Source organism: Podarcis cretensis, assembly GCF_951804945.1.
Source record: "Podarcis cretensis genome assembly, chromosome: 13".
Taxonomy (NCBI): domain Eukaryota; kingdom Metazoa; phylum Chordata; class Lepidosauria; order Squamata; family Lacertidae; genus Podarcis; species Podarcis cretensis.
In genome coordinates, this window is record NC_137182.1 from 18,723,210 (window position 1) to 18,746,496 (window position 23,287).

Consider the following 23,287-nt stretch of genomic DNA (forward strand, 5'->3'; position numbering starts at 1 on the left):
CACCTCTAGCCATTGGCTGGCTGTCAAAGGAGCCCAGGTCTACACTGCCCGCCTGCCCACCTCCACTGCTTCCCCGTGTTTCAGAGCACATGAGCAAGCTCAAAATCAGTTAATGAAGATTAGTGACTGCTTAACTGGCTGTGGCCATTCTTATAGTAGGTTGAGGAAATGGTGGGCATAGGGAGAGTTGATAGGAGGCCGATAGCCTGGGAATATGGGAGTTGCAGTCCTGCAACATCTGAACGACCAAAGTTCTCCTTCTCGGCCTAAAAGAAACAGTGCCAGAAGGTACTGAAATGGATGCAAATTGATGCGAAAGGCTGGGTACAAGGTGGAAAATTCGGTTTTCCAGGAGAGAAAGCTAGGCTGGCTCTGGATATTTGGCTTACCTTAAGCTAGAGAGCCAGGGTGTAAGCTGTGCTAAAAAATGACAGGTGCTGGGGCTGACCTTCACCTTGCAGGGATGACCTTGACGTAGAAACCTGCCCCCTAGCCCCAGATGCGTGTGGCAGGGGCTGGTCATGGCCTCAAGGGGGAGAATGGTGCTTTGCACACACACAGAAACAGTGTTTGAAATTAGCCAGGCGCTAGGCGCATTTTGCACCTGGCTTTCAAACACTTGTGACCAAGTGAAGATGTGTGGGAACCAGGGTGGTGCCTGACATTTCCACCATCTGGAGGTGCATGCCTGGGGATTATTGAATCTGGACTGTTTGCATGCACTAATACCCCATCCTGTAGAATTCTATCCGTTATATTTTATCTGCACAATCAGAATGAATTTATGGAACCAAAATGCTTTTTCTGTGCAGCCTGAGCAGGAGCAGTCACCATTAAGGAAAGAGGTTTGAATAGGCCAGAATATATGTGGACTGTGCCTGGATCAAGTGGCTTTTCTTCTTTTAAGTTCCCAAAGCTAGCTCAAGGTTGTCATCTGAACTAGCCAGATGTTTAGCTGAGAATCAATCACAGCCAGTCCATCATTTGAAAAGTAAGACTTTGGATCCATCTTGCCCCAAAATGGCAACTAGGCATTCTGCGTTGGCGATTGTAACCTTGGTTTAAGGAGCCATTTGGCGCCTAGCTTATATATCTGAGTTTCTAACACTGCTCAGAAGCGCCGACTCTGTTAAGCACTTCCCAAGCTCCACCGCTCGCTCCTGACTTTGGAAAACAAGGGTCTTCAGATCTGGGATTTGAAACGAACGGTGGTTTGTTTTCACAGAGAGGAGATGTCACAGAAATGCCAAGCAAAGCCATGATCCCCTGTGTTGCCCTCCTGCTGCCACCCCACTCGCTTGCCCACCCCAGCCTGGCAGGTGCTTATGTAGCTCCAGGGGCATCACTTAACACACCTCTCTCTTTACAGCGCAGACCCCAATTGAGGAGTTCACACCCACCCCTGCTTTCCCTGCGCTGCAGTACCTGGAGTCAGTGGATGAAGGGGGTGTGGCCTGGCAGGCTGGTCTCCGCATGGGGGACTTCCTCATTGAGGTAATGGTTTGGCAGACTTGCCTCTGTGCTGCTCTTGGAACTTTTCACAAACTCTTGTGCTACACTCGTGTTGCACGGGGAGGGTGCATATGGGTGCACGAGTGCTTCCTTGGGTATCTGCACTGGGCTCGCACATTTCAAAGCAAGTCCGCACCATTGCGTGGCCTGTGTTGTTGTTTTTTCTAATTACCAGTTTCCAAAGCTTCCTTATGTTTTCCAGGGTTTCCCCTCATTGAACATACAGGTTTGTAGCTTTGATGGCCCATTCTATTTCTGTTTTAAAAATAAATAGGCGTTTCACAAAGAAACTAGGCTGAATGGCACATAATGCTGCAAATGTTTGGCTTTTGTTAGGACTTTGCAATTATGTTATACATACCACCACCACAATCCTCTGATTTAGTCCTAGGAACACCAGAAGTGCTCTGCTGGGTCAGACCCAAGTTTCATTTTCCCACAGTGATCAGCAAGATCCTGCTGGGGTGCCCACAAGCGGGGCGTGAGAGCTGCAGTATTTCCTTGTTCTTGCTCCCCAGTGACTGGAATTCAGTGGCATTTTTGCCCCCGGAGATGGAAAATAACAGACCGTAGTTGCCATGAGCCTCCCCAGCCTTAAAGTAATGGCTAGCTTACTCCTACTTGTGTGTTTCATTCTAGCAATGAAGTCCTTTCCTGAATCAACTGCTAATCAGTTCTCTTGGGTGATCCTGAGTTCCTGTGTTATATTAGAGGAAGAAGGAATTCTCTCTATTTGTCAGTTGCATCCAGGTTTAGGCTGCAGCGACGGCCCCGCTAACTTGGGAGTTAATTCATTGGGATGCCGACAACGTAAACAACCTCTGAGTGGTTAGGACTGCAGCCTTAATCCTACTTCCAAGTTGACTTGTTGGAATCACTGGGGCTTAAGTTTGTCTACTCTGTGCTAAGTGCGACTAAACCTGGACCCCACCCCGTTTGTATGTTAAATTTGCATCCCGCCTTTCTGCCAAGTGGTGCTCAAGGTGACTAACAATGCCAATTCGGCATTTCGTTATATTTTATTGTAACGGCAATGAAATGCAAAGTTAAGAGGAAAAGCATTGTAACAAGGCAAGTGAAATATCAATGAAATCAATTTTTGAAAAGACTAGTAAGCTTCTACATAATTACAGCTCTGCTTATAGGAAGGCCTAAGTTAAAATGAACTTGCCTGCTGGCAGAAGGTCATCTGAGACATGGCTAGACAGGCCTCTCTCGGCGAGGCATTCCAAGACCTGGGGGAAGCCACCTAGAGGAAGAGTTCTCTTGAGAGTTCCTGCTAAATGGTTCAGAAGTTGCCCCGCTGCTTCCATCCCAGCCTGCACTGCTTTAACCATCAGCTCTCCACTCCAGGTCAATGGACAGAACGTAGTGAAGGTTGGACACCGACAGGTCGTCAACATGATTCGGCAGGGCGGAAACAACTTGATGGTGAAGGTTGTCATGGTGACCCGGAATCCGGAGATGGAAGAGGCCATGAAGAAGAAAGGTACCGCAGTGCATTCTGGGATGGTGCTTTGGGGTTTTTTTAAAAAAAGAAAAGAAGTGGGGGGAATATGTTGTTCAGAAGTTAAAGATGGGAAGGCTCTACTCTTGAAATCTTCTCTGAGTTGGAGAATGGGACCTGCTGGGGCTTAGAAACAGGAACAGTAAGTCCCAGAGGTGGAAAGAAGATAAAGTCCCTACCAGAGAAGAATGGCAGATTAAGAAGATGGATTATGCCGAAATTCCTAAAGTGGCCGGAAGGATCAGAAATCAGGAAGACCAAAATTTTAATAAGGAATGGGGGAAATTTATAATTTATCTTAAAAACCCTTGAAAACAGCTAAAAGCGTTAGTAGGATGGGAATAACACTTGTAGTTTAATGGTGAGTTTTGGACATAATGGAGAGGTAAAAGATTTGGATTATCATAAAAGATGCAGGAGGAAATGACTAACAATATGACCCACAAAGGGGAGGAGGGAAGTCCAGGAGATTCTTCGGAATCTTGTCTTTATGTTGTATGTACCGTATTTTTCGCTCTATAGGACGCACTTTTCCCCCTTCAAAAATGAAGGGGAAATGTGTGTGCGTCCTATGGAGCGAAGACGCCATAGCCCCGCGACCCTCACCCGGCTGGAGAGGTGACACGCGGCTATGGCAGGAGCCTCTATAACCGTGGGTCACCTCTCCAGCCGGGAGAGCGCGCGCGGGGAAAAAGAAGCCACAGCCCCGCGACCCTCTCCCAGCTGGAGGTGACGCGCGGCTATGGCAGGATCCTCTTTAGCTGCACGCCACCTCTCCAGCTGGGAGAGCGCATGAGGGGCTAAAGAAGCCATAGCCCCGCGACCCTCTCCCAGCTTGAGAGGTGACGCGCGACTCTGGCAGCAGCCTCTCCGCTGCGCCTTTCTGCTGCTCCCTGACCTGCTCTTTGGGGCTGGTGGTGGGCTTCCCCCGCCAGCCCCAAAGAGCAGGTCGAAAGGAACCTGAAGCCTGTAGAGTGAGAGGGGTCGGTGCACACCGACCCCTCTAGCTCTCCAGGCTTCCAAGGTAGCCGCCTGAACGGCACCTTGTTTTAGAGCAGGAAAACAAGAGGGGGAAAATTCTCCCCCTCTCTGTGCAGCGCCTCCTGCCGCTTCACTGAAGGGGCGCTGGGCAGAGAGGGGGAGAATTTTTTTTTCTTGTTCTCCCCCCTCTAAAACAAGGTGCATCCTATTGTCCGGTGCATCCTATGGTGCGAAAAATACGGTATGTCTAGAATCAAAGGAAGATGTGACCTCAGCGATGCACTCTGAAAAATATATGTGGCCCTTTGTGTTACAGGTCATATGACTCTCCTTCAGGGACAGCTGATTTAGGATGCTTCCCTGAAAGGATAAATCTGGATTAAGTGGGCGGGGGGGGGAGGGGATACAGACTGGAGTATTGATGCCAAAACATCATGTGAGCAATGCAAAAAACTTGCATGTGTAAGGAGCGTCAATCTCACATTAAACTTACCCACGTGGGCACTGTAACAGAAATACCGTCAATCTCTTCAAGGGATAGCTAGAACATTCTTGTATGTTGAGTCACTCTGTGGATTCTCCTATTGTTTTTGTACCAGTGCCTTCCCCTCTTCCTTTCTTTGCCATGGTGTGTTCTGGGTTCTCTCGGGAGCTGACGAATGGGTTCTCCTGCATTCGAGCAAAAGGAAAAGTGGTTAGGGTGGCAAGATACAAAACTTACTTTGGATGAGAGGGCGGTCCAGCGGGTTCAGGGAAAGACTGGTGATGGGAATTGGATGACACAAGTCTGGTTCACAAGCAAGATCCCAGAGCTTCTTCTTGTTTTTAACTGTAGCTGCGCCACAGCAGACAAGACGACTGCCACCTCCAGCCATCTCCTTGCGCTCCAAATCCATGACATCTGAGTTGGAAGAAATGGGTAAGGATGCTCACGGGTTATCATTTCCTGTCTCAAGAGTATGCGGGGAACTGCCATCCCCAATCCATTTCATGATGAACATACATACATGCCCTCTACTGGAGGGAGGGAACACTGCACTAGAAGCACAGTGTGACCAACAGACACGCCAGTGACCTGGCATTTAGATGGATGCATGCACAGCTACTGTGCAGCTGATACATGTGTCATCTTGTGGCCTGTTTGGTTTGGGCAACTACTTCTTCTTGCACTTATTTATTTGCTAAAAATATTGTTTGGGTCACCCTGTAATGGTTGTAGTTCTGCCCTGAGGTGCTTCTGATGTGTGTTCTCCTTTGCCATAGAGCAGAAGACCTGCAAATGATGAACTAGGCTAAGTCAGATATTCAGAATCTTCTCCATGCAGTGCACCTTGATTAACCCAAATGAACCCATTCGTGCATAATTTGTTACTATGGTAGAACTTGTTTTTTTCTAGCTGAAGAATTCATTGTCGCCCCCCAGATTTGAGGGGCCCTTAGGCAAGAGGTCTTAGGTGCCTCCGAAGTGGTACTGTTATCCACAGTATGATTGTTGATTTGAGGGTTCCTCCTAGGCAAGATCCAGGCATGGACCTTTGAAGGCTTCCTCTTGACGTCTCACCCCGGTTTGTCCAAATCCTTCAAATTCTGCTTAAAGCAGAAGTCAGCAGGAGACTTGCATGGAAGCAGTTATGCCAGATGGATAAAGGGCAATCCTCACTGTGACAGGAAGTTGTCGCCATCTGCGTTTCAAGTTACGCATTACCGTCCCCATGTGAATGTGTCCATGGAGAGGGTTTCCAATGTCTGCACTTGGCCTCAGCCACTGGAATCGCACATAGAAAATGCCGCAACACAGAACCTGGAATCGGTTTTTCTTTTAAGTCCCAGTTTCATTCTCCTAGCTGGGGCATACTGTGGGGCAAGAGCTGAGCCTGATTTTGCAACCGGAATAAATTTTAAAAAAACAAAACAAAACGTATTTTAGCTGCTCATCCCAAATCATCATTTTTTTTACTGACTGCAGGCTTTGGGGGAAGGTTAGATTGGTTGCAAAATCTGGTGTATATAATGATTTTGGTGAATAAATGAGGGTTTCCCAGTTTTATGCATAATTATGGAAGGGGTGTCATTTGTCATTGGCTCTCCTCTGTCTCCATCTTCTTTCTTTTTGTCCACCCACTTCTGCCCCGGACTCTCAAAACCCATCATAGTTGAGAAAGGTGAGTTCCTGTCCCCACGCCAAATTGCTCCAATAATGGCAAGAAAGTGGGCTGGATTACAGAAACACACACACTTCCCTTTTGCTCAGAAACGGAGACTCGGAGGATGAGGGCTCTCCCCTTCTTCGCACTGTTTTGAGTAATGTTGCTGCTTAAGGAAGGTCTCCCCTCCCTGATCTGTGACCTGATATCAGTGATCTTCCTGTGTCAAAGAGCGAAGTAGCAGGGCTGATGCAAACATCTAGCCCAGCCAAACATTCATATAATTTCAGGTGTGGAAAGGAGCGGTGATTAGATGAAGGGAAGCATATTTTTAGGCAGGGGGATATTTTAGGAAGCGTTCAGTAATACAAGGCGGCTTGAGGGCTTTTCATCAGTCCCCCTATTTTTGAAAACCTGAAGGGGAGCTGCTGCAAGTGACTAAAAAGCCCCACTGCTGACACACTATCGAAGTGGCACATAACTGGAAACGGCACTAAGTCATTGTAGAATCTTAGAATTGGAAGGGACCCCGAGGGTCATCTAGTCCAACCCCCTGCAAGGCAGGAATCTCAGCTAAAGCATTCATGACAGATGAACGTCGTGTAGTGTCCTTTCCAAGGACGTTTTTAAATTACACCACAGCAGCTTGGGAGAAGCTCGCACGTTTTTAAAGCGTATTTTCAAAATAGGGGGAAATGAGATTTCAAAACCCCTTGGACAACTTTGTAACTGCAAATACTGCATGCACCCTACCTACCCACTCGATACACTAATTTCTCCCCTCCCCACCCGCAACGGGTGTCACTGAATTCTCCCCACCCACCCACTTTGCAGGAAAGAAACGCCCAACAGGGGTGGAGGCTCGTGGGGAGCAGGGCTAGGCGTTTGGGGTGAGGAGTCCTAAAGGCTTATAGGAATCATGGCAGCATTGCCAGAATGTAGATACAAGTAGCCTAATACACTTCAAGTTATTTATTATTTTTTTAGAGAACGATTAAACAGAATACTGCTTGCAGGCTTGACCTTATATCTCCACTCATAACAGGGTTAGAGATGAGGGTGTCTGTGTATGTGTCTGTGTCTTTTACGTTGTAATCATAGCCTGAGATGCTTCGGTAGAAGCTAGGCCCTCACAGGCCTGCCCATGCCCTCTTGAACTGGGAGGATTCTCTGCCTCGCCCCCACCCATCCTCAATTCATAGACTCCTTGAACTGTAGAGTTGGAAGGGACCGTGAGGGTCATCTCGCCCAACCCCCACAGTGCATAAAACATTCACCCAACGTGGGGCTCAGACCCACAACCCTGAGAGTCTCCTACTCTACCAACTGAGCTGTTGTGGGCAGTGACAGATGCCTCAATGCCCGTGAGATGCCTTAATGCCCAGTATCTTCTCTCCCACATCCTGCCCAAATCCTTCGGTTGTTACAGGGGGTTTCCAGGCCTTCCCCCCCCCCAGCTATACCTTACTCCTCCCCCAAAAGTGGAGGTGCTAATTTCTTCCCCTCTTGCTATCTCCCTCCCACCATCCAGTCTCCCCCTGGAAGAAGAAAACAGGTGAGTGTCACGCATCTCTCACCCCGCCACACACGCACCGAGCCACCTCGCTTATCTCTCATTGCCTCCCACCCAGCACTGCCCTGCACTCTCCCACCGACGCTCCCATCGGTTGCCGCTGCCGCCCCCCTCCGTCCACACAGCTTCACGAACCGGCCTTCCTAGACATGCCGTCCCCAGTCCACCCCCCCTGCACCTCCCACCCCCGTTATCCTCCCCTCCTGTCGTCTCTGCAGATTATGAGCCGGCGATGGGCACTGATAAGAAGCGGACTGTCTATCAGATGGCTCTGAGTGAGTACCAAGCAGGCCCTGGCGACCGCCAACAGTCTGCGGGAGGGAATCTCGGGGCAAAGGCTGGGTACCTGCGAAGCAGCACTCCTCCTGGGTGCCCTCTGGGAGCGTTCCTCATGCTTCATTGCAAGAGGGGGTGCCAGTTATTTCCTGCATTTGCGTTAGCAGGTAACAGAATTTGGCTTTTCACGCTGCGGAGTTTTGCAGCACCGCGGTGTGAAATCTTCAGTTTTGTCTTTACTCTGGCGTACATGTGCAGAACAATGTTTGAGGACTAGGGAGCATAGCCACGGCTAGGGTTTATGGAATAGGTGTCAGCCTGCAAAACAAGCTCTTGCCAGTTCTTGAAAGCCAACATCCTGGTATTTGAGTAGCAGCCCCCTTGCTGTTGGGGCTAGATTCAGGGCAGAAGCCAACAGAAAAAAAAGAGATTTTCAGGTTTTCCTATCCCATAACAGCAGAGATGCAGAACTTTCGCCCTTCCAGATGTTACTTCTGCACTATAACACCCATCATCCATGCTGGCTCTTGGGGCTATTTATTTATACATACATACATACATACATACATACCCACCCCACCCATCTGGCTGGGTTTCCCCAGCCACTCTCGCCGGCTCCCAACAGAATATTAACAACACGATAAAACATCAAACATTAAAAACTACCCTAAACAGGGCTGCCTTCAGATGTCTTCTAAAAATCAGATAGTTGCTTATTTCCTTGACATCTGATGGGAGGGCGTTCCTACAGGTCAGGCGCCACTACCGAGAAGGCCCTCTGTCTGGTTCCCTGTAACCTCACTTCTCGCAGGGAGGGAACTGCCAGAAGGCCCTCAGAGCTGGACCTCAGTGTCCGGGCTGAATGATGGGGGTGGAGACGCTCCTTCAGGTATACTGGGCCAAGGCCATTTAGAGCTTGAAAGCTCAGCACCAACACTTTGAATTGTGCTCAGAAACGTACTGGGAGTCAATGTAGGTCTTTCAGGACTGGTGTTATCTGGTCTCAGCAGTCACTCCAGTCACTAGTCTAGCTGATGGAAGCTGGTGTACAGCTCACAATGAATGGGCTGTGAGGAGCACCAGTCTTGCCTTCTTTGCCAAATGGCTGGGAGGTACACACACAAAACCCCAAATACCAATCAGGTTGTTTGATGTGGTTTTACTTGTTGAAGGGGAGGGCAGTGTCTGGTAGCAGGGTGGGCTTGCAGCAGTACTGACAGTGTCATCCTTAAGGCTCGGGGCTTGAGCCAAGGGTACTGACTCCCAAGCATAAAGGTTCCTGGCTTTCCAAGAGGGCTGGTGGTGAGGAAGTGTAGTCTTGTGTGGGCATGGGCAGAAGGTGGGCTAGTGGGAAATGCGAAGAAGTCAGGTGGAACTTGCATGCACAAGGCTCCAGTTAGAAAAATCCCAGCCCCTCTAGTTAGAAGCTTAACTCAGGCAGCAGGACTGGCCAGGCAAGATTTCTCTAGGTGTGAGAGACCTGGGAAAGCTGGCGCCAGTCGGGGAGACATTGGGGCTAGGAGAGTCTCCCCTAACCTTGATGCCCTTCAGATGATATTGGACCCCCAAGGCTCAATCCCCACAACCATCAGCTGCAGCCAAGGCCAGTGGTCAGGAATTATGAGAGTTGTAGTTTAAAGCGGAAACATCTCAGCATAAGGCATTCTCCAAAGTTCGTCTGACCTTGGTCTGGTCCTGCAATGCACTTTCTTAGGCAAGAATGCAGATTAGGATAGCTCAGCGTAGATTTGGCATCCTGGATCCGAAGATGCAATTTGCCCCTGTAAATTTTAAGCACATTGGTGGACCGTAGGGATCATAATTTTAAAAATAATGAGACTGAAATCAGGTCACCCTTAGCCTGATGGGCAAAGGGACATAGGCATGCTCTGCGTGGGGATGGTTGTAATCTTGCCTCTTTCTGTGATTCTGCCTCATTTCAGACAAATTGGACGAGATCCTGGCAGCAGCTCAACAGACAATCAACGTGGGGGATGGATGTGGCAGCGGAGGGCTTCCTTCCTTGGGGAAATCTCGGGGCGCTGCCAAGAACTATTTCTCTGCTGAGGTAGGATGGAGCACAGCTCACCAGTGGAGCAGACATCTAGCAAGATCTGTTGTTGTTTTGATCAAAGTTTCCCTATGCAGGGAGTGAAACGCTGGCTAAAAAAGTATTTTTTTAAATGCAATTGCCAATATGTTCCCTCGTGAGTTTTCCTCTTCAAATCCTCGGTTGTTGCATGCTATCCACTTGATACTCTAATATTCTGTGGCTACTAAGCATCCTCACTAAGCTGTTTTGGGGGATCATTTTTGCCCCATCTAAGTTTGGGGTGTGTGTTTTGTTTTGTTTTGCTTTACTTCTGCAAACCTTAGTATCCTGGTACTAAGTACCTGAGTTCACGATTAGAGTGATAGTTTATCTTCTCTTCTCTGGGAGAGGGGAAACCAATAGTTTTGATAATGCTGGTAATGTTTCTGTTCGTACCTATATTCTTTCTCTTGAAAATTAATAAAATACATTAGTTTTTTTAAAAAAATAAAATATAAATAGAGTGATAGTTCATTATTGCTGCTACATCCACCCACCAGGGGCGTAGGCAGGGGGCAGTCTCCCCCCCCCATCAAGTAAGTAAACAAAAATACTTAATTCAGTTCTGCCCCCCCAAATAAATCCTGACTACACCCCTGCCACCCAGCCTCTCTGAGTCCTTTCATCTGCTCTTACCAGTTCTCTGGCTTCATCTTTATCTTTCTTTCTTTCAGCCCAGTTTTGAACAGCACCGCCTGAGTCAGGCCAGTTACGAGCGCCCATCCTACCTGCCAGCCAGTCACCCCCCAGGCATGATGCTCCGCCAGAAGTCTATTGGTGAGACAGGGGTTGGGAGGGTGTGCAGTAGTCCAGGTGTCTGGGAGCCAATGTACTGGGAGCCAATGTAGGTCTTTCAGGACCGGTGTTATATGGTCTCGGTGGCCACTCCCAGTCACCAGTCTAGCTGCCACATTCTGGATACTTGTACAGCTCGATCTGGAGATCGAGTAAAGGTCACGTCTCCAGCAGTTGTCAAAACTAAAAGTCCCCGCCTTCCCACTGCCATCTATGTTTCTGCCTCTCCAGGGTTTCTTGCAAGCAATTGAAGACTGTTCCTGCATGCAGCCTGTCTTTGCTCCTCCCATTTCATACCTCTCCTGGTTCTGGGAGTTGGGGGAGCTTGTCACAGCTGGAGGAGACACCTGTGACTCTTCACCAACCTGACTCATCTCTTCCCTCCTCTTACTCACCTGCTTCAGCTTCTGCCTCCGACTCTGGACTTCTCTCTGCCACAGACTCTCCAAGCTCACTGAACCCTGTTACTCCTTCAGCTTCCAATATCTCACCACCACCACCACACCTCGGACTCTGAGCTTTTTTCCCTTGAGGGTTCCCCAAAATTGCCTCCCACCATTCATGGTCCAACCAGTCCATGACAGCAGATATGAATGAGAAGGGCCGGGAGGGAAGAGGGAGTTCTCTTTGCTTAGAGCAGGGCGGGGAAGCCTGCAGCTCTACGTGGTGTTGCCCGACTCCCAACTCCCATCAGCCCCAGCAGACAGGACTAATGATTCAAGGATGGTGGGAGCTGTAGTCCGGCTAGAGGGCCGCAGGTTAGACAGTGGAAATATGGGAGAACGGTTTGGTGATGACAGCATTCCTTCTCTCCCCAGGTGCCGCTGAGGATGACAAGCCCTACCTCACTCCCCCTGCCATGAAGTTCAGCCGCAGCCTTTCAGTCCCCGGTTCTGACGACATCCCCCCGCCTCCAACCACCTCCCCTCCAGACCCCCCCTACAGCAGCACCACGCCCTCGGCGTCCGGGCGTGCCACACCCTTGGCCCGTTCCACCTTCAACCCCAGCAGCGAGGCCAAGCTCTACTCAGCTTCCCTGCACCAGGAACCGTCTTACGAGCCACGCTCCCGCGACAAGATGTCCCTCTACCGCCAGGAGTCCGAAGCGGGGGCCGAGGGGTCAACTGCCCGCGGCTGGCGGGGCCACACCCCAGACCTGCGCTACTACAACCTGCCGCCGCGGGCCACTAACACCGCCATGTATGTCCCCACCAAGCCCATGCGGCGGAAGGGGCCGCTTGTCAAACAGACCAAAGTGGAAGACGAGCAGCGCCAGCAGCAGGGAGCCTCTGCCTCCCAGGCGCAGCCGTTGCCTCTGCAGCCCCAGATGCCCGCCCCGCCGGAAAAGAGCTCCATCCCCATCCCTACCATCATAATCAAAGCCCCCTCGACCAGCAGCAGCGGGCGCAGCAGCCAGGGGAGCAGCATGGAGGCCGAGAGCCAGCCGGAGACGGCGGTGCCTGTCCCCTCGCTCCAGCTCCACAACAGCATGGATTTCACCAGTCAGTTTGGGGCGGCCCTCGTTGGGGCTGCCCGGCGGGACCGCGAGTGGTACAGCGAGGCTCGCCGCAAGTCTGCCCTCTTCCTCTCCACCGAGCAGCCGGACGACGACTCTCAACAGACGCCCATGCCCCGTCTCCGCCACTCCAAATCCATCGACGAAGGCATGTTCTCCAGCGAGCCGTACATCCAGCTCAACATGGCTCCCTGTTTTGGCAGCGGCGCCGGCAGCGGAAGCAGCTCCGGTTACCTCCCGCCTCGAGCCGCGAAAACGTACGGAGCCAGCACCACCAGCGCCTTCACTTCCGTGTGCTCCAGTTTCCTGCCACAGTTACAGGCCCACTCGACGCCTCTCATTCACCCGCTGACGGGCAAGATTTTAGACCCTGGATCCCCCTTGGGACTGGCCCTGGTGGCCCGTGAGCGGGCCTTGAAGGAGTCCCAGTCCCAGCAAGAGAGCCGAGATGACAGGCATTCGCGCCCGTCCTCGCCCCGGTTCGGAGAGGCTCCCAAAACACCAGAGTCTCCCGGAAGCTCCATCCTGCGGCTCTGGGGGACGCCAGAGCAGCAGCAGCACCATCACCACCACCACCACCAGCGCCCGGCATCACCACGGAAAGAGCCCGAGAGCCCCCGGCACCCCTCTCCCGAGCAGCAGCAGCAGCAGCATCCTCCGTCCTCGGCCAAAGGTGCGCCGTGGGAGAAGCGGCCCGAGGAAGGGGAGAAGCTGGAGCTGCATGTGCGTTTCATGGAGAACTGCCGCCCAACAGAGGAGGAGGAAGGGGGCCAGGAGGGTGGGAAAGCTGAGGTGGCCACTGCCCCCGCGGAACGCGTGGCCGAGGAAAACGGGCTCCCGTTGCTGGTGCTGCCCCCTCCCGCCCCATCCATCGATGTGGATGACGAATTTGTGTTCACCGAGCCACTCCCGCCGCCCCTCGAGTTCTCCAACAGCTTTGACAAGCCCGAGTCGCCCCCCAAAGCCGCCAATGAAGTTCCTGCTGCAATGACCCCTCCAGCCGCGCCCCCTGCTCCAGCCGCCTTGGACTCCACGGCATCCAGCTTGACGTCCTACGACAGCGAGGTGGCCACCCTGACTCAAGCCGGCACAGCAGAAACCAAGGAAGCCCCTCACGTCAACTTCTCTTCCGTCGTGTCCTCCATCGCCATCCCTCCTGCCGAGGCCCCCGAAGCCGTGACGGACTCGGGGATCGAGGAGGTGGACAGCCGCAGCAGCAGCGACCACCACCTGGAGACCATCAGCAGCGTTTCGACTCTGTCCAGCATGTCTGGGGAAGGCACCGAACTCTTGGACACCTACATCACCTATTTGGACGGGCAGGCTTTTGGGGGAGGCAGCGGCAGCGGAGGAGGCGGCAGCAGCGGTGGTGGCGGAGGCAGCACAGAGAAGAGCCCCCTGCAGACCAAGCTACGCTCGCGGCCATTCCCTGGTCGCTTGCCGGTGGCAACCCCCACCAGCTCCACCATCTCGGTTTCTGCATGTACTGAGAACATGTTTGCCCTCACGCCCGCTCCGCCCTACCACCAGCAGCCGGCCGCTGCCGAGCCGGGCAAGGAGCTGCAGCGGAAATCCCCGACGCTGCCGTGGGAGGAACCCAAGGCCTCCCCCATGTCCACCATGAAGGCCAGCATCATCAGTGAGCTGAGCACCAAGCTGCAGCAAATGGGCGGGGTGTCGTGGTCCCGTCCGCCCGACTCGGTGGCTTCTTTCGGTTCAGAGAGGCCCAGCTCCTTGCAGAGGCAAAGGTACTAGGCGACTGGAGCAGGAGGAGGAGGAACAGGAAGCAGGAAGCCAGCCCCGTGCATGCCGCATCTCGTGTTTCAGTTGGGTTTGTCTCCTTTTCTCATTCTCCCGTCAATGCTTGCTTTTTTATGATTTTTATTTTTTCCTTTTTTCTACCACCATTACATCGTTTGGTGTGCTGGCAGGCACAGGGCAAGGGTATGTGCTCTTCTATGGAGCACTTTGCCCGTCTTGTTCAGCGGGTATGCATGGTGCATATATTTACTGTACCACTGGCTTGCAGTTGTATGTGTGTGTGCACACAGACCATCCCAGCTGCTTTTTGCGTGCACTCAGAACACAGGCCCAGCTCCTCCTTAGGCATCCAAGGAGACCATCCAAACCAGCAGCATGACTATAGAAGCATACACACGTATTTAGGGTCTGTTGGCATGTGTGTGCATCTTGCATGCACAAAGTATATACCTTTGTCTTGTACTGTACTCATATGTTCAGGCAAAGGTCTCTTCAAGCCAATAATGGGCAAGACTCTTCCTCTAATGTCCAATGTTTGCTCCTAAAGGATCAGAAACAGACACAAGTATTTTGAAAGTCACCAAGCCATTGGGTTTCACAGCACATTGTGGCAGGGATCAAGAAACAGCCCTTTTTGATTAGCCCACATGCTGACCCATCCTGCTGAATGGAGCTCATCATTTTGGCTTTCTTGGTGACAACCCCTTGATTATATTACACTGCAGACGGGCAGCAAAAATTGGCAGACTTGGTCTTGATAGGCCACCACGCATGGGTGGTAGGCTGCGTTTGCCTTGTGGGCCTGCACTGGAGACCCAAATGGTGTGTGTAAATGCATAGAGGAGTAAGATTTCCCATTTGGGGATGGAGGCCTGTAGTTCAGTGGTAGACCATCTGCAAAGACCCCATGTCCAATCCCCAACCTCTCCAGGCTTTCTTTTTGAAACCCCAAAGAACCTCTCCCAGTCAGTGTAGACTGTATGGACCCAGTGATCTGACCTGGTATAAGGCAGCATTCTGTGTTCCTGTGTTCTTTGTGCAGCGTTCACATTTCGTTTTGTGGGGGGATCCTTTCTGCTGAAGATCCCCTTTGTGTTTGCTGTGCAGCACATGCCTTGCGGAGCCTTGCATCCTAGTGTGCACTGAGTTTACACTCTGGGGAGGATGCTGGTCCCTGCCCCCCACAAAACAAGGGACAAACTCCCTGTGACCCAGCAGGTCTGGGAATGGCTTTCCAACTTGGTGCCACAGCACTGGGGCAGGGTGAAATTCTCCCCATGCTGTTTTCCACTGCAAAATTCCTTTCTTCCTCCAAAGTTGCGATTAGCCCTACTGGAGGCAGGAAGACAGGTGTCTCTGTTGAACATGCCGTTTTCTTTCTGCACGCCTCTCTCCAAGCAAGGCTAATAGCCAAAGGCAGGAAAGGATTTGGGTGGGGGAAATGGCGTGAGAGGAAACTCCCCCAGCACTCCTCTCCCAGTCAAATTCCAGACACGCACCTCTGCTTTTAGGCTTTTCTTTTTTTAAAAAAAATAAAGTCAGATGACTTAAGAATATGCTCTAAATTGCAACCAGGACTTTGCTACAGTTTTGTGTTGCAGGGAAAGATTGGTAATGAGGGACAAGCTGTCACTAAGGGCTAATCTAGACTGCCTTTAGTGCCACATTCCTAGGCACAGGTCTAGGATTTAAAGCTCTGTGTCTGAGTATTGTTGGGGTTTTGTTTTGTCCCAGCTCATCTTTTACTGCTGAATCGGAGCAAACAGCCATTGGGTTTTCTGTGGGTTGATGTTTGCTCCAACTCAGTGGGAGAACATGGGTTTTCCCAGGAAAGGCGCTTTGACAAAAACAAAACCCAGACATGAAGCTTTAAAGTGTGGCCCTGTGCCTGGAAGGCATGGAACAAAATAGAGTCTGGATCAGCCCTAAGAGAAGCTTGTCCACCATGACTGGTATTTCCATTGAGAAAACCTTCAGATTCCCTGAAACACAGTCTGAAGACCACTGACACTAGCAGGTTACATCTGGAAGAGCTCTCTGGAAGGCGGAAAGGGGGCATTTTACCTTTAGACCCAGGAAATCTGTGGTTTAGTTGTCTCCTCTTCTGCTACATTATTATTATTATTATTATTATTATTATTATTATTATTATTAACAACAACAAATGTATAGACTGATTTATAACATAAAGCCATTGAAGCAGTGTACAAGATAACAACAGAATAAAACACTGCAAACACAAGTTCAAAAACAATGAAATCATTGCAGCAGGCTTAAAAGCAGAAAGAAACATTGCAAATTCTTTAAAAAAGCAATAAAATAATTTCTTCAGATGTACCGTTGTTCCGTGACTAGGTCAGTACTCAGGGAAAGTATGCACCTACTCATTGTGACACTGGACATCTAATTTTGGCTGGAAATCAATTCTAGAGAGCTGCAGTGCTAAAAGCCCAGCTTCTCATACAAGCTGAGCACACCTCTGGGGCAAATGGTGCTCTCAGCACTGTCCCATCTGCGAACCACAGTTGCCAGGCAGGAACATATGGGACAAAGCTGTCCCTTACAACACCCTAGTCCCAAGTTGTTTGTTGGCTCTACACCAGGGGCAGAGAATCTGTGGTACTCCACTTGAGCTCACATCATCCCTGATTATTCGCCCTGCTTGGCTGGGGCTGATGGGAGCTGGAGTGCAACAACATCTGCAAGGCTTCTGGTTCCACATCCGCATACTCCGTACACACATCCTTGCTCAGCTTCTGTGCCACGGAATCTTCCATGCCAGGGTCTTCTCCTTCCTATCTGAGGTTGTGTTCCTGTAGCCACCTGCTCCTCTCTTTGCACCTCCAAAGTGGACTGGGTCCACCCTTGGGCTGCTGGCACTTGCACAAGCACTTGTGCCTCCATATGCACACACTTGCGGAGAGGCATAGGCATTGTGGGTCCACAGCACTCTCCATCCAACGCAGTCGCATTGCTGAGTTTTATTTGCTCCATTCTGTCATTCATCTGCGGTCACACATCTGCGCTGGGAGAATTCACTTGCCGTTCCTCCGATGCCGTGGAGTTGGGAAAGAGAAAAGTTGGGATCTTACACCCAACACACATAATCAAAGCTGCTTGTCTTTGAATGGGTAGGAAAGATCGGCTGACAGTTAGGACTCCTGTGTCTTTTGTGGGATGGGTTGGGAGTCCTTATTTCATGGGAGGGGTCCTGGGTATTTTAAATGGGGTGGTGGGAAGAGAAGCAGTGGGATGCATAGTCTAATGCAGCCATTCTTGACCTGGTGTCCTCCAGACCTTTTGAACTACAACTCCTATCAGGCTCAGCCAGGATGATAGGCACTGTGGTCCAAAACATTAGGTGCTCTAATGGGTTATATAAGAAGAGCCATAACTTCTGAGCACTATGAGAAGGTGGAGTGAGGCGTATGGTGTGGTACAAAATGCTCTGGAATGGAGGTAGGGAAACAGATGGCTTCTGGGAGAAGAGAACCATTCCTGAATTCATTGGAGTGGAATGAATTCTACTCTAGTAAGCATATCTCCTTCCCACAAGGCAGTTCCGTCCTGCTTGATCCATCCACCTTCCTAATGCGAGGCAGGCTTGCTGTGGCTCCCTCAATTGCCAGCTCAGTGCACATTATTCTCCCAGTATGGAAGATAGACTGGGAAAAGTTCCATAGGGCTCCCCCTATTGAGTTCCATTGATGGTGCACATCTCAGCGAAGGAGCCTGTTTTCCTTATCAAGTTGCTTTCCTTTTCTTGGTCATTATGAAGCAGGGCCTCAAGCCCTGTGTGACCCAAGTTAACTTGAGTGCTCAAGTTGCAATGCCTTTCTGATTGCACACAGGAAAAGGCCTCTTTGTCGCTTTGTGAATATCATAGGGGGATGACTGAACTTGGAAGGATTTTCATTCATTCCAAAAATCCTGTTGTGTGTGCTTTTTAAAAATGGCAGTGAATACATTCAGGGAGGTGCTATTCTGATTTTTTTTCTTCCCAAAAGAAAAATCTGAAGCCCAAGTTGCTCCATGAGAGTCAATTCAGTCAAGGCCAATTTTTGATGAAGACTCAGGGCTTGTGCATGTTTCCACTTGTGCTGTGTCTAGAAAGCATGGGTTGGAGTGGTTTTCTGCTTGACCCTCATTTTCGAGGCAAGGGTCTGAGCAGTTTTCCCCTTGCCTTGCTCCTTTCCAAGGGAAACCCCACTTTTTAGCAATAGATCAGAACAATGCTGGCAAGGGCTGATGGGAGTTGGAGTCCCTAGAAGACCACAAGTAACCTACACTTGGAGGAGGCCAAGCCTCCTGACTTTCAGAATGGAGTTTTAGTAGATACGTTTAGGCTTCATGGAGATACCTCTCCGATTGTCAAGGCAACCCTGGCAGAAGTTTTGTTTTTAAAAAACTCCCAACCACCAGGTCTATTTTTACGCTTGCTGAAGTCTAAATTTTGTTTTTTTCACCATGTGTTCCTGTTTGGTGGCAGGAATTTCCCTATGCCTGTTGTGGCCCACTGTTATGCCAACCAAACAAATGTGGGGAGGATGAAAATGGCAGCAGACAGTGCAAGCGAGCTTCTCCTTTTGAATGAATGTGTCATGGTTAGGGATGGAAATGTGCCTTATGTCAGACCATTCCTGTTCCACTGTTGAGGAACTTCTACCAGCTTCATGAAGGATCACCAAGCAGACGTTACAGTGATTGTGTAGCTGCATTTTCTTTGGAGCAGTGCTCCATATCTAGCACAGCTTGCACCATGGATCCTCCCTTCTCTACACCTACTGCCAGCAACCTCTTGACGCTGGCAAGAGGATCCAGGTGTGGAAGCCATCTAGGTGTGGAGAGAGCTGCCACATGGAAATGGTCTCCGTCCTGGATATGGCAATGTGGATTCTCCTTACTGCAACCTTCTGGTTCTCCATCTTCAAAGGTAATTTGAGAAAGACCAGCATGGCTTCATTTATATGAGGAGTTTGCTGTCTCATGTGGTTTTGTCCTTCATTGGCAGCGCTCCTGCAAATCAGTGCTCAGTCACTTTAATATCTTCCTCCAGATATTTGTGAGTTTTTAAATATATATATCTAAAACAGCAGTGAGAAAAGTGTGTATGTGTGTGTGTGTTTTGAAGCTTATTTTCCCCGCAGGCTGGTTTTCTTATAAACTTCTGCCTCACTGAACTTTTTACCCATGGGGACAACAAGCTGTGTGGAGGGAGGGAGTTCTATAAGCAAAACAACCCTCAGGGCAAGAGAGGAGCATCCCCTCCCCCCAAACTTTCATTCCAGATTGCAACATCCCACATCTGCCTTGGGTTTGTTGGATTTCCAAAAAAGGATTCTTGTGCCTCATCATTGCATGTGTGCGACTGGAAGCGTACACAGTTTTCTGCTGAAGTCCAGGTACTGAGATGTATTTTAGCAATTGATTTCATACACCAAGGGTAGGGAAAGTGGACCTTTGCAATGAGTTGAATTTACAGCACTGGTTGGGTCCCATCATCCTTGACTGTTGACCATGCAGACTGGGAATGATGGGAGTTGGGAGCCCCAACAGGGTCACAGGTTCCACATCTCTATCATAGGCAGCGGTCTAGGGCTGCAGGGAAGCCAGTCTTCTACTCCAGTTCATGTTTTCTTCTGGCTAACTGTCTCTTGTTCCTTGTCTCCTTCCCTGCAGGCTCCCAGATGAGACGTCCCCATCACTGATTTCCTCCAAGCCCGTAAGCAGCCTTTTCCATAACTGGCCTAAGTCCCCCCAGGGCAAGCACCCCAAAAGCGTGGAGTTTGACATCCGCCCGGCCCTGCGGCGCGCCCCGAGTCCAGCTGCCCTGCCCAGTGAGCACAAGATTAGCCCTGCCCCCAGGCCGTCCTCCCTCCCTATCCTGCCTTCTGTGCCCATATACACCGGCGTCTTCGATCTCCGCGGCTCGCCCACTTCCGGGGGCGAGCACCCTTTCCCCGGCTTCCCCTCGGGCAGCCGCTCTTTGTCTCCCACCCACTTCCTGCCGCCGGCCACGGACAAGCCGTTCGGCTCCAAGCCACTGCCTTTCTGGACCAAGTACGACGTGGCCGACTGGCTGGAGTACCTGAAGCTGGGCGAGCACCGCGATCGGTTCCTGGACAACGAAATCGACGGCTCTCACCTGCCATCCCTCACCAAGGAAGATTTCATTGACCTGGGCGTGACGCGAGTCGGGCACCGCATGAACATTGCCCGTGCCCTCAAGTTTTTTCTGGAGAGGTGATGGGGGAAAACTGCTCTGCCGTGGGGAGCCTCTCGCCTGAATGTACAATGGACCTCCACCAGTGGGGAGAAGTGGGGGGGTGGAGGGGTTGCAGCTGTGGGGCTAGGCACAGGGGAAGCTGCGAGGAGAGACCCTGCGGGTGAGGGTGGGGATCCCCCCCTGGCAGAGAGATACTTGGAGAAGCTCACCAAAGCTTGCCTGGGCACCCTCAGGGGTGTGCACTTTCCTCCTCTGCGATGCCATGTAGCAGTTTGCCCATTTCACTCATCCAACCGCTGCCGCCGACACAGCATACAGACACTTCACTTGCAGAGCATCGCTTTCCAAGCTATATATAAGTGTGTGCGTTCCGAGTGTGCAAATCTGCTTACATGCACTCGCCCTTCAGGGCTCCATCGGCATTGCAGCTTGCTTCATCACCTTCGCTGCCTCGAATGGATGGCGTCAGCTGTCCAGCAGCTCATGCCTGCATGTATATATAGATAAGAGAAGATAGATATCTATATTTCATCCTCCATGCTGCTGATTGTTCTTACTTTGCAGCTGTTTGCACATCAGTTCATCTAACCATGTAACAGCTTGCCCTGTGCATCTTCACAGTACCAGGGTTGTTATGTACTCTGCCTTTTATATAAAAAAGAACCTCTGAGAAAAGTAAATTTGCATATATGCTTACTTTGCAAAATTAATTATGTGCTGGCTGTTGAAGAGGAGGGTCCAGATCCCACAAACTCATTAGGAATCTCCCTGAGCCACTTTCTCTCTCCCCAGACCCCATCTTTGGGGTGTTTGTTAAACATAGCCCATTTAGTCGTCTTTCCAGTCATAAAACTAGAAACTTGCTGTCTCTTTTTGAAGTGAAAGCTGAGTTCTCAGCATGCAGGCAATTTTGCACCCATTACTGAACAACATGCTTGAGCAAAGCATACAGACCCATCCCAGACTCTCAACCTGAGCATGCAGCTGCCCTGCACTACTGCCAGCTGTGGGTGAGCCTCGTGGCCCTTTTAGTAAGGCAAGAGGTCTGTTCTGCTGCTGCTGAGCTGTGGCTCAGTGGCAAAGCTGTGGTGTGGGTGACTTGCCAGGCACACACTGTTCAACAAATCAAGCCTACCATTAGAACTGTGTGGTATTGCCTCTTTCTGGTGGCTGGATCCCACATCAGGCTTGTATTGTTCAAAAGCCATAATTAGCTGGAGCCAGTAGTGTCACAGGGTTATTACACAACAATATTGTCAACTTGGATTGGGAGGGAAGGAGAAATAGCTGGCACAAGTAGTATCAACTGCCTGTCCCATGTAATTCCAGTAGCATGGGACCAGCCATGAGGAAACAACATTCCAATATGAACAGGGATCATTTTGTGAGTCTTGGTGTGGTTTGTGATCTGAGATTGCCTGTGGCTCTTACCGCCCTTTTGTCATAAATTCAGCATTGTAGCACCCACAGGGCTTTTCACAAAGGGAACCAGGTGAGGTGCAACTGAATGGCAGAACAGCTGCATAAAGGTGTGTGCCTTTATGCAAACATAGTCAAAAATAATTTTGACCTTATAGTCCCTTATTTGGCTGAGTTTCAGTAATCCTATCAGAAAACCAACATTGGGTTCATTTATTCCACAGACCCCATTCTATGGAGGAACCTGCTCTCTAGTCACAGGCCATTGTTGTCAGGCTTGTATGATCTAGAACTGATGAGTGGCTTGAGCCTGCATTTGGGTGGAAGAGTATGTGCCACATGGCCAGACACAAGATGCTGTATGTAGGGTTCAGCCCCATTCCCATAAGTTTAAACCTAGGTGTGATCTCTTCGCTGCAAAGATAAGACAGTATATGCTGTATTTGTAAAACCATCCTCTGAAACTAAGTGCACTTTGATGTGTGGTGTTGGTTCACTTCTGTGTAGTCTTCCAGGGCAAGAATTAGCTCATCCATCCTTATTTTTAATCATCCATGGTGCATCAACAACCTTTTCAGAAGAACCCAGATCCGTTCCCGTTTACAAAAGCTTTGTGGTAAATCGCCTGGAAGCAGTGAATAGTCCCCCATCAGTGATCAGACAAGTTGCTAATTCCAAGCCTGCTTTATACACTCTCTTATGAGACACCTGATGTTGTTAAGCTGATGTAGAGCTGCATCTCATTGGTCATACCAGATGAGTGAATTCATATCACACCCTGAATTCACACTGGTGATGCAAAAGCAAACAAGTCTCACTCCATTTATACCACAGAGTACACACAACCCTGGCTTTAATAGTCTGCAAAACAGCTTCTTCGCAAGCTGTAGTGAGGTCCCCATATACATGCGTGCTGTTGTGCTCCAGCTCACACCTTGCATATTCAACAACAAGCTTCATTTTGTCCTCATTTCAAAAGCTATTTCCACACCGCCTCCATTTGGAAATGTATTGCGTATTTCTGCACTTCCAGAACGGGGAAGATAACAAGACAATTTCCCATAGAAGTTGGGAGTCTCTCTTAACGTTCTTCTGCCAGAGGGGTATCTGTGGCAACCAGGAATTCCAGCTCCGGATGGGTAGCCAAGATTGAGGGGCTGGAACAGGGAAGACAAAACGACATAAAAGTAGGGTGTGGGTAGGTGCTCCCACTCTGGGTCTCTTGTGCTCTCTCCTTCGGCGCCATGTGCTCCTGCACCGATTCCAAGGGGCGAGAGGTCTCGGATACTGACCATATCTGTGCTGTGGATGGAGCATCCCCCCTCCCCTCCCCCAATGCTCTGCTGCCAAAGAAACAAGAGCCCAGTGTTACAAGGGGGTGCTCCATAATTTGCTCTCCCCATTGCAGCCATTTGGACACCGGGACCCAGTGCACGGACTGCTTCCCCCCCCCCCCCCCCAAGACACAGGCCAGGGAGGGGTTGC

At 50.4% G+C, this 23,287-nt stretch overlaps 1 protein-coding gene and 1 long non-coding RNA gene across 9 annotated transcripts in view; one reads left to right on the forward strand and one right to left on the reverse strand.

Moving 5' to 3' along the window:
• The window catches only part of SHANK1 (SH3 and multiple ankyrin repeat domains 1), a 112,972-nt gene extending 91,909 nt beyond the window's left edge, over nucleotides 1-21,063 (forward strand). For 4 of the 7 annotated variants that reach the window (XM_079949212.1, XM_079949210.1, XM_079949214.1 and 1 more), the window contains 9 exons: nucleotides 1,370-1,494; nucleotides 2,866-3,001; nucleotides 4,836-4,919; nucleotides 7,676-7,699; nucleotides 7,936-7,992; nucleotides 9,937-10,061; nucleotides 10,760-10,862; nucleotides 11,699-14,144; nucleotides 19,837-21,063. In XM_079949212.1, the coding sequence (XP_079805338.1) occupies nucleotides 1,370-1,494; nucleotides 2,866-3,001; nucleotides 4,836-4,919; nucleotides 7,676-7,699; nucleotides 7,936-7,992; nucleotides 9,937-10,061; nucleotides 10,760-10,862; nucleotides 11,699-14,144; nucleotides 19,837-20,404 (3,668 nt within the window). In that variant the 3' untranslated portion in view covers nucleotides 20,405-21,063. Of the gene's footprint in view, nucleotides 1-1,369; nucleotides 1,495-2,865; nucleotides 3,002-4,835; nucleotides 4,920-7,675; nucleotides 7,700-7,935; nucleotides 7,993-9,936; nucleotides 10,062-10,759; nucleotides 10,863-11,698; nucleotides 14,228-19,836 lie in introns of all 7 variants that reach the window. The other 3 variants (XR_013832406.1, XR_013832407.1, XM_079949211.1) reach the window with 3 other exon arrangements.
• Nucleotides 4,248-20,723, reverse strand: LOC307201081. Of its 2 annotated transcripts, none has more exons than XR_013832510.1 (3): nucleotides 20,593-20,723; nucleotides 4,494-4,669; nucleotides 4,248-4,360 (listed from the first exon to the last, which is right to left on the reverse strand). It is a non-coding gene; the product is annotated as an uncharacterized lncRNA (long non-coding RNA). The 2 variants fall into 2 exon arrangements; XR_013832511.1 differs by adding an exon at nucleotides 14,608-14,698 and having other exon boundaries at nucleotides 4,248-4,669; nucleotides 20,593-20,721.
• Nucleotides 21,064-23,287: the final 2,224 nt, after the last annotated feature.